General features: G+C 37.2%; 1 protein-coding gene across 3 annotated transcripts in view; it reads left to right on the top strand.

Moving 5' to 3' along the window:
- Dgki (diacylglycerol kinase iota) overlaps positions 1–16,220 on the top strand; it is a 402,899-nt gene that overhangs the window by 237,690 nt on the left and 148,989 nt on the right. For all 3 annotated transcript variants that reach the window (XM_090333372.1, XM_090333371.1, XM_090333370.1), the window contains 4 exons: positions 6,383–6,438; positions 7,645–7,707; positions 12,056–12,129; positions 13,746–13,857. In XM_090333372.1, coding sequence (XP_090189498.1) covers positions 6,383–6,438; positions 7,645–7,707; positions 12,056–12,129; positions 13,746–13,857 — 305 coding nt within the window. The remainder of the gene's footprint in view (positions 1–6,382; positions 6,439–7,644; positions 7,708–12,055; positions 12,130–13,745; positions 13,858–16,220) is intronic.

The following is a 16,220-nucleotide window of genomic DNA, read 5'->3' as shown; positions in this document are numbered from 1 at the left end:
TGTTTAGTTGTAGAAATAGCCCCATTGATCAAAGGAAAATGACAGTAGAACATAATATATGAGAACAAGTTTAGTAGTTTAGGCAGTAGTTTATATAAGCATTTTGAAGAACTGGTGGTAGAGAGAGAATACAGTGGAAAGTTCCAGAAAGTGCAAGGGGTAATGTGATGGGGAGATAAAAGTTTTAGTGCAGAGTATATAAGAAGTTGTTGAAAGTATTTCAGAGTGGAAGGAAAAGTACAGAGGAACAAGGGAGTTTGTCCTCAGGATGAGCAGTTAATATACACTGAATTTGGTATAGTTTTAGGAAAAAATGATGATGTTGGAAAAATATTTGTCATTAATGAGAGATGATCTTGAAGGGAATGATGTTGTAAACATTTACTGAGTAAATTGAAGACGACTCTGCTACTGGAGACACAGATTTAAAATAGAACAAGTATCCAGTAGAGAATATATGGGAGATGTGTGAATTGTGGAGAGTTCAAGTTGCATACTGATTTTTGATTAGCATGGTGTCACACTTTCTATTTATAAATGTCCTGGTCAGTGCCTCAGGCAAACTGGATATGACTTGGATTTCAGGTAAGAAGCTTAAATGAGAGTCAAAGAGGAGAGTGGTAAAAACAAAATTTATACTGAATTTATGTGTGCATGATTACATATTTTTAATAGCTGCTACTGAAATGACTCCAGTCTGAATTTTGAGTTATAGCTTTGCTTGTCAATCTAGAGAACTGGTTAAAAAATGTTCATATAGGTCCCATGATAAAGAATCCAGTTTTGGAAATTTGGAAATGCATTTTGCCACATGGCATGTACAACTGGGTTCTAGGTCAGTGTGTGTGAGAGTTCAAGGTAAGTTAGTGTGAGCTTCTTTTCACTTTTGGTATCTCATCAATGGGAATTTCAGCTACAATGAGTTGAAGTAAGGCAGAATGTGAATGTGCAACACATTTTAGCCAGTTTGGAGGCATACTTAAAACAGTGAAATGAGTAAAGGACAGAAGCCTCAGTAATCTTGTATTTGTTTACTAAAACTTGAGATTATGAGTTTCTTTATGCCGCTATTAATTTTATACTGTATATTTTCAGAAATGCAAGTAACCAGACATACTGATTCTGCAACTATGTAATCCACATTTTGGTGTAATTTGAATTTTTGAATGTGACAATGAAGAATGGTAGTTTATTTATCTTGTATTCCATCTACTTACTAAGTCATAAAAATACATATAATACTGAATTTCCATATGGAGTGGTGAAGAATAGAACTTTGACGTGATTCCACATAAATGTGGCTTATGAGCCCATTTATTATACATGTTATTTCATATAGGCTGTTAGTTCCCTATAAAGTTGGGCAAATAGGCTTTGCAATGATCCTAATGGTGTGTCACTTAACAAAATACTAAATATGTGAATATGTAAACAGTGCATCCATGAGCACCCTTTCATGAACTTGTGTTATTTGGGCTCTTGAGGAACTGGAAGTTGGGCTGAAAAATGTGCCATGAGTGTATCACTCTAGTGGGCTCTGGGAGAATGTGTTCATATTATTTCCTAGAGGGGAAAAAAGGGATGCGGTGTTTGTATGCCAGCCCTATAGGTAATCAAGCATATGAACAGCTCTTTGAGGTTTACATTATCAGTGGTCATTGAACATATAGTAATTTATATATATATATATATTACGTGGACACATTACATATGTTTTCAGCCAAATGTGGTCAAAATAAATAAAAATATGCTAAAAAATTAAAGCTGTACATTTCTGAGCACATGTTATGCAGTTCATTTGGTTCAGAGAAGCTCTCAGTTGGATCCTTGTTATCATCAATTGTGTTTAAACCATTGTGTGATCTGCTGACCATTTGACTGTCCTTACATGTGTAAAGATGTCTTCTTCAATGTAAATGATGCTCCCCCTAAAAGATAAAAGTTAAAGTGCTAAATTGGAAGGAAATAGTGAAATTTTTAAATCTATTGAAATTCGGCATGTGATGGGGAAAAAAATGAATCACACATCTCAAACTATCCAAATCCTCTGGTGTCTTGAGCACTCATGGTTTTTCTTTTCCTCAGCAGAAGTCTCTTTGGAACCATAAACCTGCACATATGAAGCATTAACTGTGTATGTTTTAGATGGCCAGAAATTTCAGCATTGATGCATGCTTGGAATGAAATTGCTGTGTGACTTAGTTATCTGTGTGCAGACCATAGGAACGGTGACTCAGACATATTGCATTCCCTGCCTTTTTGACAACACTTTTGTTAGGAAGAATATGTGACTGGCTGCTCAACGAAAGTTGTCTGTAGAGGCCCGGAGGGGGTAGAGGAATAAACTTAGACAGGAAATCTTTTAAAACAAGTAAATATGTTTTTGTTGGCCTCTGCTAAGACCTAGAGGTTGACAGCTGGACTGAAATAAATGTTTGAAGAGACTTAAAGATAAACAAGCAAAATGGTCTGCTGAAATTGAGGTTTTAGGATCCCCTTTCATATACCTAGCCCATATCACGCGGATATCTGTGATGTATAAGGGTGGGTCATATATTTAAGCAATTGTGTGGATCTTACCCAGAGCTCCATTGTCATTAGAAAGAGATTACATCACCAGATAAACCATTTAAGTGATTTAGATAATACAATTTGGGACATTTGAGCGAAGTGGATTCAGATGAGAATCTGGGCTTTTGTAATGATGCTATAATAAGACAAGACCTTCCAGGACTTTGGAGGGAGTACATCCGTTATTTTCTCAGAAGTTTGGCCTCCCTGGCAATTGCTATCTGGTGTTACACCTGTAGTTATATTGCTGTGTATGGCAAAATGACTTAATTGAAATGAATGTATCAGCAGAATGAAGATAAGAGGAGAGTGATGTATTATCCACATGGGCTAATGGCATCCATAGCTTGGTCTCTTAACCAGCAGAAGTGGAAGGCAGCGGGAAAGGCAGATACAGAGCACGATGACTTGGGATGGTCTTACTGATTTGACAATGAAGGGGAACAAGCCAAGGAGTGTAGATTACCTACGGAAGGGAGAATGCACTCCTGCCTAGGGAAAGAGAACTTGCATTCTCAAAGGGTTGGATCTTGCCAATGACCCAAGTGAGCTTGGAAGAGAATCTTTCCCAGAGCCTCTCAATAAGGGTCCCATATGGACCACTTTGATTTGGCCTTGTAATGCACTAATGAAGCAGTGTACCAGGAGACCCCAGTCCAAAAGTGTGGCCTTGAGAACTGTAAGGTACAGGCTATCATGTAATTACTTTCTCTGAATGGCTGATGGGAAATGACTGAATATTGCTCTTTGTTGGCTACTTATCTCTTGATTTCTTGTTTCCTAATTTCTGGAGGAAGTGGCCAAGCTCTAGTACTAAGTAGGACATCTTGCTTCTCTCTTAGCACTAGCTGATGTTTCTTTTCTTCTGAATGTAATGTTTGCTTGCAGTAGGTCAGATGTATGAATTGAAAAAGGATTTTATTGCCAAGGCAGGCTCCATCTGTGAATATAATGCATAGGTTTCTTATCCTTAAGGCCAAAGCATCCATATTCTTCTCTTACCTTTTACTTTCTTTTTTTCATAAATTTTTATTGTAATTAATAGAAGGGTTACATTATATTTGCCAGATAGAAGGTGCATTACTTCATATACATCGATACCCTTTCTCATGTCTTGGTCCCCATTTCCTTCCTCCCCACCCCCACCCCTCATCTGTTTTCCCCCCTTTCCTATCCAATTTCAAATAACAAAATACAAATATATACAATATATCAGATAACAAAGTGAAATACTGTACAAATATGAGATAACCAAGGGACAGCAAAAGAAATAAGAGATAACATAGTACATTAAGGACAACAATCATTCATTATATGGCTTTTGTTTCTATATCCTAGAGGTCCTTTCATTTAGCATCATACTATATGGCCTTATGTATGTAGGTTTTGCGCTATTGCAAATCTCTGCTAGGAGAGCCCAAGGTTTCTACTGATTATGACAAATGAGGGAAACCATTGAGCCTATGTTCCTTTGAGTTTGGCTTACTTCACTTAATATGAGGTTTTCTAAGTCTTTTATCTTTTACTTTCTATGACTTTCTGAGACCTCTTAACTATCTTCATCTCAGTGTTTCAAATTGACTTACGTCAATGAATTTTACCTGGCTAAATTTACTCAGAAGTGACTGTTTTCAACAAATGTGTAAGTAAGTGAAATCACCCTCAAATTTTTAATTTTATTCTACAGTTGGAGGTCTTACAGGAAATCGTTTTCTTCAAAAAGGAACAAAAAGAACCCATCTCTTAAAAATTTAGAGATCACAGATAGTCTCTTAGAGAAATGAATATTTTCCAAGCCATAAATTCTAAACATATAAATGCTAATGGTTAACATCTGATTCATTTAATAGCTGTAGACATCAATGCCCTGAAAAAGTTCCATGCCAGAATTGTGGCTAGTATTTTCCATTTCTCATAACTTGCTAGCTAGAGCTGACCTTTTTTTTTACATTAGGACTTATGTACTTATGATAAATTATGTGGCCAAAAAAGTTCTCATTTTACCCCTGATTTTATAAAACAAGAAAGTTAATGCAACTGAAAATGAAAATGGAAGGAATCCAGCCAATCTGATTGAAAAAGAATCAAAACCCACATGTCACTCAACAGCCTCACAAATCCTAAGAAGACCTAAGAGAGAAAACTAGTTAGCTCTGGGCAAAAATGGAAATGAGGGGCAGAAAGCAATAAATACCATTTTAATCTTCTTCTTGTTTGCTTGCTTCTATAAAGTAATCTTTTATTTTGTTCCTAGAGTTCTTAGTTAAGTCAAACAGCGCCTGGGAAAGCTTTGAAATACAGGAACTGACCATTGGTTTAGGTAGTTCTCAAGAACCAATCTTCAAAAACATTACCTCATTACCTTTTCCTTTACTTTTGTACAACTCCTGGAGTTTAGACTAGAGTCTGGGTTTTGTCCTTAAGCATTTTGCTCAAAGCTAATACTCTGTCATTTGAGCCTCAGCTCCAACTGCCAGCTGTTTGACAGTCACTTGGAGATAAGAGTCTCTTGAACTGTCCTGCCTGAGCTGGCTTTGAACTGTGATCCCAGATCTTAGCCTCCTGAGTAGCTAGGATTATACATATGAGTCCCTGGCACCTGACTGACTTGATCTGATTTGGGTCTTCAATCTATATGCTATATAGGAACAAACTCTGAGTGGAGTTTCCCAGCTAGGATATTTGCTACAGTGAAATCATTCTTCAATCAGAACATTTACTGTAATAATCCAGATCAATACAGCATGCTATCTGTGGTGTGTGTGTGTGTGTGTGTGTGTGTGTGTGTGTGTGTGTGTGTGTGTTTCACTGATTTTCCAAGGCCTGATACCAAGGCTGGTCACCAGAAAAGAATAGATGGTAGTGCAGAGGTGTTGGGGATTTTTGTCTTGTTTTGTTGCAAATTGTGAAAAACAAGTTCTTTATTAATTTTGATTCAAATTCCTCCTATTTAGTTATAGTTGGAGCCTGCACGTGCGGTTTATGGAAGCCATACCTGTAGAAGTCAATAAAAATAAGCTGTGTTCTATGACTCACACATACAATCTTAGCTATTCCAGAGGCAGGAGTTGGGAGATTCATGGTTTGAAGCTAACTGGGCAAAATATAACAAGTTCCAATATCAACAGAGGATCCATTTTACATCTGGAATCCCAGTTTTCTAGGATGCATCTTCAGAATGAGGGTAGCCCAGAACCAGTCCTGCACAAAACGTGAGACATAATATCTGTAAAAATGGGGGGAAAAAGAAAGAAAACTAAAGCAGAAAAGATGGGAGGAATGACTCAGGTGGTAGAGCATCTGTTTAGGAAGTCCAAGACTCTGATTTCAAACCCTATCATACATCCTCCCCCCAAACTAAATGAAAATAGCAATGTCCTCTGCTTTCTCCCTTCTTTCCCTGTCATCCTTGCCCCAAATATGTGTCAACACACAATTTTACAGAGTCCAGAATATGGCAGTCTTGTGTGAACTTGGGAGTTACTGGAGAACTCAACCAGTTCTCCTTTCTAGACCCTGCATGCAGTCAGGCATTCTGATTCACTAGGTTAACATAGGGCCTTGATGGTTTGCACTCTTAGCAAGCTCCTTGCCAGTTCCAAGGCTGCCAGTGTGGAGCTAGTTTTTGTATTATTAGATAACCATACCTGTGCCACTGTGCCACTGTAGCATCTGGCCTGGAACTGAGAGAAAGGTCATTGCAAAATGGTCAGATTTGGTGGATTTTCAGGGTGGAGGGTGAGGGTGAGGCTGGCGCAATGTGGCCATTTAATGAGGTTCTTACAATAAGTCTACCTCTCCTCTTTTGCAGAAGCAAATCCAGAGAAATTCAATAGTCGCTTTCGTAATAAAATGTTTTATGCAGGGGTAAGTATGTTTTATTTTGTAATTATTACATATTATTTCATATTAATTACTCAGTATTATGAGTATGAAAGATGCTAATTGCATGAAAAGTAATAACACATACTTCAGATATTTATATTTATGAACCTACATAGGTATTATTTGATGTTTTCATTAAAAATATTAGTAAGGAAGGCTGTGCTTTCTGAAATTGTTAGAACGAATACTGTGTTGTTATAAATTCTCTTTGAAATTTTAAAATGTGTGTGTGTGTGTGTGTGTGTGTGTGTGTGTGAGGAGGGGTATACTTTTGCCAGTACTGGAGCTTGAACTCAGAGCCCAGATCCTGTCCCTTCAGTGTTTTGTGTATATGAACATGTTATTTTTAATAAAAGTGGTGTTCTACCACTTGAACCAAGCTCCATTTCTGTTTTTTCAGTGGTTAATTAGAGATATGAGTCTTACAGACTTTCTTATCCAAGCCGGCTTTGGACTGAGATCCACAGACCTCAGTCCTCTGAGTAACTAGGCGTCTAGGCAGTATTGATGCAAAAAAAGAAACTTCCTAAGGAATGGAAGGAATGAGGGAAGTAGGGAGAAATATCTATATGTATCTACATGTGTGTATAGATCTATCATCTATCTATCTATCTATCTATCTATCTATCTATCTATCTATCTATCTATCACAATCAAAAATAGCTTCTACAATGGGATTTATACACTGAGGCTGAAATGCAGTTTTGTAGAATATGAGGATTTTTTTAAATTCAAGGATGTATTAGAGTTGTTGGAGACTCCTTTCTTTTATAGTAACATCTTGAGGGGTGAGTAGAGATAGAGAAAAGAGCATATAAAATATTCATAAGGAGAGCACAATTTAAATGGATATCATTGTATGGAGGAGGGTCAAGATAATAGGGGTTAAGTGGGAAATTCTGGGCTGCATGTTATGGATAGACCTTCCCTTGGATCCTTGGGGTTATCTGCTTTCCCATCATTCTGCAATCTGAACTCTTATTACAGGTTTTAGTTTGACAACCAAGAGAAAGACTTTGATTGGTTAGCCATTGCTCTGCTTTACCTTGGAATCAACAAAAGGAGAGCTTATCTTATATTTTTGCTCAGTATGGCATCCTGGGTCACACTACCTAGAATGTAGAAGTGAAAATTTGGTAAAATCCTGTCATTAAGAATTGCTCTTTTCTTTATTTTCCTGTGGTATAGGCAGCCTTTTCTGATTTCCTGCAGAGAAGTTCTAGAGATCTTTCCAAACATGTTAAAGTTGTTGTAAGTATTGATTGCATCCACTGATTTCATTTGCATATGGATATCACATAAATATCTTCCTGAACATGACTGCACATACAGGACTAACATTACAGATGGAGTTTATCAAACCAACCGTTATGAATACTTATTACTCTGTATAGGACACTGTCTTAGTTGCTGGGAATATAGACTATAGAAAGGCTAAGAGTCATGCACAGTTTGTCCCTAGAGAAGGGCACACAGATCACTGCAGAATTGCCAGGTAGACATTCCTCAGCCATGTATGCAATATATGCTGGCACAGGGGAAACTCAGACGGTGATGAGATCCTAAAGACATTCCACCATGCAGTGACCATGCTGCTCTTGAAGTATAATCCCCTGCTTAGTAAACAAGTATCTTCAGGACTTGTGCAGAGTTCCCACTTAGAACAACAGTGCACTGCTTTTATTGTTGTGTGGTGATCCCTCTCCTGGCTGGTTAAAGATCCTCATCCCTAAATGAATGTCTCCTGCGATTTCTTCTTTCTGTTTAGATTTTTTGCACATTACCCTACTTTGAAATGAGAGAGGTAACTTTTATCTTTCTCTAGCTGATATATTCTAAAGCAGCATGAAATTAACTAAAGAAGGCAAAATGTTTCTTGAGTTAAACGAGTATTATTAGATACAGCTACATGAATAAATAAATAATAAAAGATGAAGAAAACTAATATATATAAAGGAATAGTAATGTACCAGTGCTTGTTTTGTTGGAATCATTGCCTAGATAGAGGAAATGTGATAAGTAGGAATAGAAATATATACACACATACATGTATATGTATGTGTGTATATATACTACAAAAACAGAAAAATACATGATATTAAGCTTGAGGATCATGATAAGGTACAAATAAAAGTCTGTAACCACCAGGGAAGAATATATGAGACAAAAATATCCTAAATCTGATGAAACCAGAGGCAAAGGCTTTCTCATTGATTGGAATAATTTGGGATGTATCTGATAGTGGAGGCGTAAAAACTGAAGTACTGCATTTTTTTTGCCTATCTCAGGGCTTGAATTCAGGGCCTGACTACTGTCTTTGGGCTTTCTCAAGGGTAGAGCTCTACCACCTGAGCCACAGCACCACTTCCAGCTTTTTCTATCTATGTGGTACCCAGGAATGGAACCCAGGTCTTTGTGCATGCTAGGCAAGCACTCTATCACTAGGCCAAACTCCCAGCTGAAGTATTGCATTTGTAAAGCTAGATAAAGATACATCATGGTCCATAGAACTGGAAAGGGTTTCATTTCTGTTAAAATGCTGGTCATTAAATATAAGTAACAATGATATTTTATTAAACTTGCCATTTTATTTTCCATCTCTTGTGAAGTCCAGCACAAAATAAATGTTACTATCCTTTCTAGTATTCTTTTCCCATTGGAAGAGTATCAGGAATGACTGCCAAGAGAGCAGTGAGTGCTGAGCAGAATCCACATTGTATGTCAATTCCAATCAAGTTAGCAGGAATGAAATTAAACCCCACATACGTCCTAATCACTATAGGATTTGTAACTCATACCTGACAGGCCTCTTGACGTTGCATGTCTCCTATTACATTCACTAAGGATAGGAAAGAGTTAGCAAAAAGGTCTATGTGGCAAAAAATCACTAGCAAAGATTAGATGATCAGCTAGAACATGTAATATTCCAGGTAGAATGTTGATGTGATCACGCATGTTTATCAAGGAGTAGAAGACTTTGAGAAATGAAGTGTGAAGATTTGGGACTGAGCCTTCCTTGGTATATGACTTTGGAGAAATAGTTCAGTCTTTTGGAGGAGTTGGTTTTCCTCATCTGTGGGGCAGGCACAACAAGAATATCTTTGAAAACAGCATGTGTGGACTGTCATGATGTGGCACAGATTCTTCTTCCTTGAAAGTGGTGTATGCTTTCCTGATGCACAGAATGAAAGATCAGCTGAGTGATTGGATGTTGTCTTAGTCCGCTTCTCATTCCTGTGACAGAATACTTGGAAATAAAGTATTACTCATTGTGGTTCATGCTGTCGGTGGTTTTATTTATTGGTGTGTGGTTTCAACATCCTGGGCTCTGCGGGGAGGCACAGCACTATGGTAGAAGAGTGTGGGAGAGTGAAGATTCCCATCTCATGGTGGCCAGGAAATAGGGTATGGGAAAGGATTTGAAAATAAGTTATACCCTTCCTAACCAGAGCACTCATGTTCTTCATCCTCTAGCGCAGGGCCCCATCCTCTTAGTCTGTTCAGCTGGATACACATGTATAAATTAATCCACTAGTGAATGCATCCATTTACTGAGGACCCACCAATCTTTGTGATCCAATCACCTTTCAGTTGTGCCACTATTTGTACTAAATCTTCAGTACATGAGCCATTTGTGGAAGCTTCCAGTCCCCCCAAAAATATATGTGTAGACAATAGATCCTTATATTTACTACACGGTAAAGTCAGGAGTTCAGATGCAGTAAAAATTTCCTAGAGATGGAAAATATTTATATTGAATACTGGTCCAAGAGAACAAAAAACAACACTAAATGTCCGCATACAGTACTATTTGCTTTGCTTTCCACATTATTATTTGATTTGTCACTATTTCAACTGTAAACAAGAACTTCTGCATGCAAATGTCTTCCACTGTGCGTGTTAGATAAGGGGGAAGACCTTGAAAACTGCCATTCCCCAGAACTGTACAGTTCAATATAATACTACACTAAAAGCTTTGTAGCATGTACTGTAGTTCAAGATCTATATCTTTATATAATTTGATGAGCTCCAAGAATCTCTCATATAGATCCTAGAATGACAAAGCAGAAAGCTCAAAAATAAAAATTATCCTGACCGATGGCAATTATTTCTGTCACAGCATTTTTCTGTAATACAGCAACTCTGTTTTATACTCTATTAATATGTCACATTCTACTTTTTGAAAGTTTTAGGTTGCTTATAACTCTTAACTTGGATAATTGAAAGTGTTACCTTCATTGCTGTAGTAAACTCCAAATTAGCTTCAAGTCTTTAAATAAATTGGGAGACTATGTTTGTTTAGTAGTCGAGGCTACCCTAAAAATGCCGTTGATTAGTATCTAGAATTTAATTCCCAACTGAATTGTATTTGAAAAAAAAAGACAAAACATTTCATTTATTTAGGATTGTGAGGCTTTCTGGAGACAGTTTTTCAGAATGCTGATGAAAACTAGGCTACATTAACCAGCCAGGAAAAGAAGGTACTTAGAAATGTCCTTGAATACTTGTTAAATCCTTACAGTTAAATTAAAATTTTACCTAAAAAAGTCCTTAAAATATTTAGTGTTAGAATGCTTAATTCCTTATTCCTGAAGAGAATATTATACAGAAATTAATGTATGAGGAAATCTTTAGCATATGAAGAAATGTCAAACCTTCCATAGAAGGTACAAAAGAATCTGTACTTAAGGTATGAGAAAATAGGGCTCTAGAAATCAAAGTCATGTCCAAACTCTGCAGAGTAGCTTAATCTGAGATGTGCCAGTCAAGTTGGTGAGAGCTTAAATTTGGAACAGCAAAGCAATTGTTAGTATTTTGTGATTTTTTTGGTCTCTTATTCAAATACATATTGTTCATCTGAATGACAGGTCTGATTAGATCTGACTACTAATTAGAGCTAAATCCCAGATTTCACCCTTTGGCCAAGATAAGATGATGCATTGGAGATGATACTAGTTTTTATTAGATTTTTTTCTCCAAATCTTGAAGATTCATACTTCTTGAAAATGGTTCCAAACATTTAACAGTTTCAGAACAAAAATGATCCCAAAAGCCCAGAAAGTGTTAAGTTCATGACTTCATTGAATCAAATTGTTTTAGTGACCAATTGTCAGGATAATGTATAGAGAGGTTGCAGCTATATTCATCAGGTAGTGGGTTTATTACTTCTCGAATCTTGATACCCCTTCTCATGTTTTTGCCCCCTTTCCCACTCCTCTCCTCCTCCCAGTCTTGTTCTTTTATTTTTTTAAGGGTTTCGATGTCTTTTAGTAGTGATATTATGTGCCTAAACAGCTAATCATAATTCAAGGTTAACAGTAACATATTTCTGTTGATTGTGAGAACAGGGAATATATTTAGTAAAATGGTTGGTTAATTTTATAGTTTTAAAGCACATGTTGCACTCTAGGTATCGCCCTTAGGAGAGAACAATAACCAGCATGAATTTTCAATCATGGCAACTCCGTTCACCTCAGCAAAGTTAGGGGGCTGGGGAAGGGTTATGGTATGCACTGTTGTCCACCAAGCTATATTTGAACTTTTAAGAGTTGTGACTACTTCAAACCCCTTCTTTTTATTTCTGGTTTGATTGTTGCAGTGTGATGGGACAGATCTCACCCCAAAGATTCAGGAACTGAAGTTCCAGTGTATAGTATTTTTAAATATACCCAGGTAAGCTCTGTTAATATTGTTTTCATGGGTTGGTGAGAACTTTGTTTAACTAGATGGCATCTTTTCATAACAGAATTATTTCAGCCATAACCAAGAAATGGTTTAATCTTGAATGGCTTAATCAAGGTTTTCTAGGTCTCTCTTTTTTTTGTTTCTTTACCTGCTTCATTTCCTTGCTTCCCTGTGGTAGGTGGTTTTATGTGTGATATGACATTCCTGGTCTACCCTTGAGAAATTCACGCAAGCTCTTTTGATTGGAAGATTTCCATTTAATACTCAGTTACTGCCCCAGTCCCTCTGCACCACTTCCAATGAGAAATGAGAATTTCATTGACTGTTCTCAGTCAATGCTAGATGACTGCTTTGGAAAAAAAAACAGTTAATGGAGCATTTTCTAGCCAGGACGTCAGATCTCTTTGGTATTATTTCATACCCCAGGAGAAAGGAATACTTAGACTCAACTTGTCTCAAAGTGAGCACATTACCTCAATAGCATAAAATTAGATCCCAGGATCCCATGCCAAGATTTTGGAGGGGATGGATATATATACCCCTTTGTTACTTGCCCACTAAATGACTGAGACATGAAACCCACAAATAAGCTCTACTCAGACTGAATTGAATTAAAATGAGAGTTCTGTGTAAATTTATGTCTAGGAAAACATCACCTAGTGTCTTGATTATTCCTGGCAGTGCTCAGTGTAGTCAGTTGCAATCCTATTCCAGAGCTGGCTTTGGCTTAGATTCACTAGAAAGTCTAGGTTCTTAAAAAACGGTGGCTTAGACCTTACTATTAGTTTTCTCTTTCCTTTTCCCTTCTTTTCCATCCCCTCTTTTTTAAATTTTCTTCTGTTACTTTTCTAATTTCCTTTTCTCTCCTCTCCCTCCCTCTTTCCTTTCATCCTTCCCTCCTTCCTTTTCCTCACTCCCCTCCCTACCTTCCTGCTCCTCTAACAAGATCTCACTTTGTAGTGTCTTGACCTCTCAGTTTTCTTATTTGCATTCACCACCACATCTTGAAAATTTCATTTCCTGCATTTGTTTTAGCTCTCCTGATTTCTCTCTGCCTTTGTTACTTTTTTTTTTTTGGTGGACGTTTGTCTTAGCTGTCTATATAATGGTAATCATTATCTCTGTCTTTCTCTTTTCTGCTTACATGACTAATTCTTCCTTCAAGCATAAATTAGGAATCTACCAACAGATAATTCATCTCTTACCATAGAAGGCAGACAAATGTGAATCCTAGAATGGTGAGAAATGTGAATAAATAATGAATTAGGAGAATATTGGGCATCATGGAATATGGAAGGTCTGCTGTGAGATTATGGTTCATGTTGATATGATATCTTAAAGAAAAGTCCATTTTCTTTCTTATGGAAAGATGTATACCAAGGATATAAAGCTTTTTATATTTAATCAACTTGTAGTTGAACCACAATCAGTTGGTTTACTTAAATTTATTTTTACAATGATACATAAGTGGAAAGAAGCTATACATAATCTGGGTAAATAGGTGAGTTTTTAATTCATGTATGTTTTTCTGAAGTTGTACATTTATCCCTGGTGGGCATGAGAACGAGCTGCCTGAACATACTGGTTCGGACCTTGTCTTGCAGATATTGTGCGGGCACAATGCCCTGGGGAAACCCGGGAGATCACCATGACTTTGAACCCCAGCGTCACGACGATGGATACATTGAAGTCATTGGGTTTACCATGGCCTCTTTGGTGAGAAATATAGCTTTTATTAAAATATACACAAGTCACTTTTGGAGTTTATCCACACATACCACAGGATCATTTTTTTCATTTCGTTTCACTTTTTATTATTCTTAAATAGTTGTGCCAAAGAATTACCATTCCACAAATCAGCTTATGAATAGAAAACTTCATTTGATGTGATCTTTTCTTCGGCTTTCCCATTTATAAACTTGGTTCAAAAGGCAGTTGCTTAGGAAAGCATGAACAGGTTTTATGTCTTGCTGAAAACTGGTGTGTATTTGTTTGAACTTCAAAAATAAGTGAGTTTTGTTTGGCACTTTTCCTGATTAACCTTTAGAAGAATAAAACCTTCTTATGTCAAGAACAAGCACCAGGCTACTGAAATGCCCCAATACTGACATAAAAAATCATAGCATTTGATACTGCCTTGGGTCACTGAGGACTTGAATGTTGAAGGCTAAAAGAAATTGGTTATTTTTGTCTAATATTGTCTTGGTTATTTATTCATGAGATGAGCATATCCATCTTAAACAATTTGCATATGGAACGACATCATTATTCTGACCTTAGTGAATATTCTGTTGCTTTGTATTGAGGTCACCTTGTATTTAGCATTGTTTGCTTATCTTAAAATATGAATATTTTTAGTCAACACAGATTGTGACTCAGAATTCTCATCTATTATTAAATGAAGAGGGGCCAAGTAAAATTATACTTACCATTTTATTTTGTATAAATCAGGCTATACTATCGCTTAAGCAAATCAAAATGAATCTTCTACTTGTAATCTTTGAATAGTACCTGGTTTGTGTGATCCTTTATGTAGGAAGACATTAAGGTTGTTGTTATTATGATGAACAAACAAAAGCAGATCTTCTTTAAGCCATCTTGTAAATGACAAATGACTTCCTCAGTCCTTCCAGTTAGCAAAGTTTAACAATATCACCTGCTGTCATTATGGCTAGACCTATTGCTGAATTTGCAATTGCCTTTGTTAGAACTGCCATCCCTAGACATAAGTAGTTGTGATGGTACAAAAAAAATCACTGGATTGAACAATCAATCTGCAATATGTGCTTTTATGTCATATCCAGTGATGTCCCTCTCTGCACTGGCTATATATTAATAAAGAAAAGTTGGGATGACCTCTTTCTCTGCACTGCAGCTTACCAGTATCCTAGCAGCAGGAAGTGCTCTGTGCTAATTGCAGGTGATGACATGGCAAAGAGCAAGTAGGATTAACTTTTCAAAGAATGCATACAAGGGAGAACTTTTGGTGACAAAATGACTGTCATCGTTCATGGATGGAGATGCAGACAAGGCAGAAACAGAGCTCCCTTGAGAGACAGGTGGGGCAGCATCAGACTTGTGCTTGAATATCAGTGTAGGAGACAGCCTGCCTTAAGAGGGCTGATAGATGAATGGCCCTGCTGGCCTTAGTGTCCAGCTGAAAAAATAAGGTCTGGAAGACTTATGCAAGAAAGTGGGGATGACAATGAGAAGGCCCCATGAGTAGAAGAGAGGTTCTCTGCATAGTTATGTCACTGTGCAGGGTAAAGGAAGGAGGCTGATCAGTAAGTCCTGAGGATTGAGTATATGCAGACGGGCTAAAGATGAATGCATTAAGGAGAACTTTCAAAACCTGAAAAAGGAAGCTAAAGCAGAACTGAGGAAGTGGAATAACCTTCCCTGCTCCTCGATTAGAAGAATTAACATTGTGAAAATGGCAATTCTGCCAAGGGCTATCTACAAACTGAATGCAATACCCATCAATATCCCAATGTCATTCTTTAATGAAATAGAGGAAGCAATCAAAAAAACCACATGGAATAATAAAAGACCTCATATAGAAAAAAACAATCCTTAGCAGAAATAACAGTGCTGGAAGGATTTCAATACCAAACTTTAGACTCTTATTACAGAGCTATAATAGTCAAAACAGCTTGGTACTGGCATAAGAACAGGCCTGAGGGCAAATGGAATAGAATTGAAGACTCAGAAATCCACCCACAGAGCAATGGCCACCTAATATTTGATAAGGGAGCCAAAAAGATAGCATAGAAGAAAGAGAGCCTCTTCAATAAGGGGGTACAGGCAGAATTGGTTAAGCACCTGCAGAAAACTAAAGTTGGGTCCTTATAGGTCACCCTGCACCAGATTTAATTTCAAATGGATCAAAGACCTTGAGGTAAAAGCAGATACCCTGAAAACTTTACAAGAAGGAATAGGAGATACACTAGGTATACTTGACGCAGGTCGAAACTTTCTTAACAAAGACCCAAAACCCAACAAATTAAAGAAAGTTTGGACAAATGGGACTGCATTAAACTGCAGAGCTTCAGTATGGTGAAGGACCTAGCTAGCAAGTT

Source organism: Megascapheus bottae, chromosome 5 (assembly GCF_031878675.1).
Source record: "Megascapheus bottae isolate mThoBot1 chromosome 5, mThoBot2.hap1, whole genome shotgun sequence".
Taxonomy (NCBI): domain Eukaryota; kingdom Metazoa; phylum Chordata; class Mammalia; order Rodentia; family Geomyidae; genus Megascapheus; species Megascapheus bottae.
This window is presented reverse-complemented; position numbering and strand designations above follow the sequence as displayed.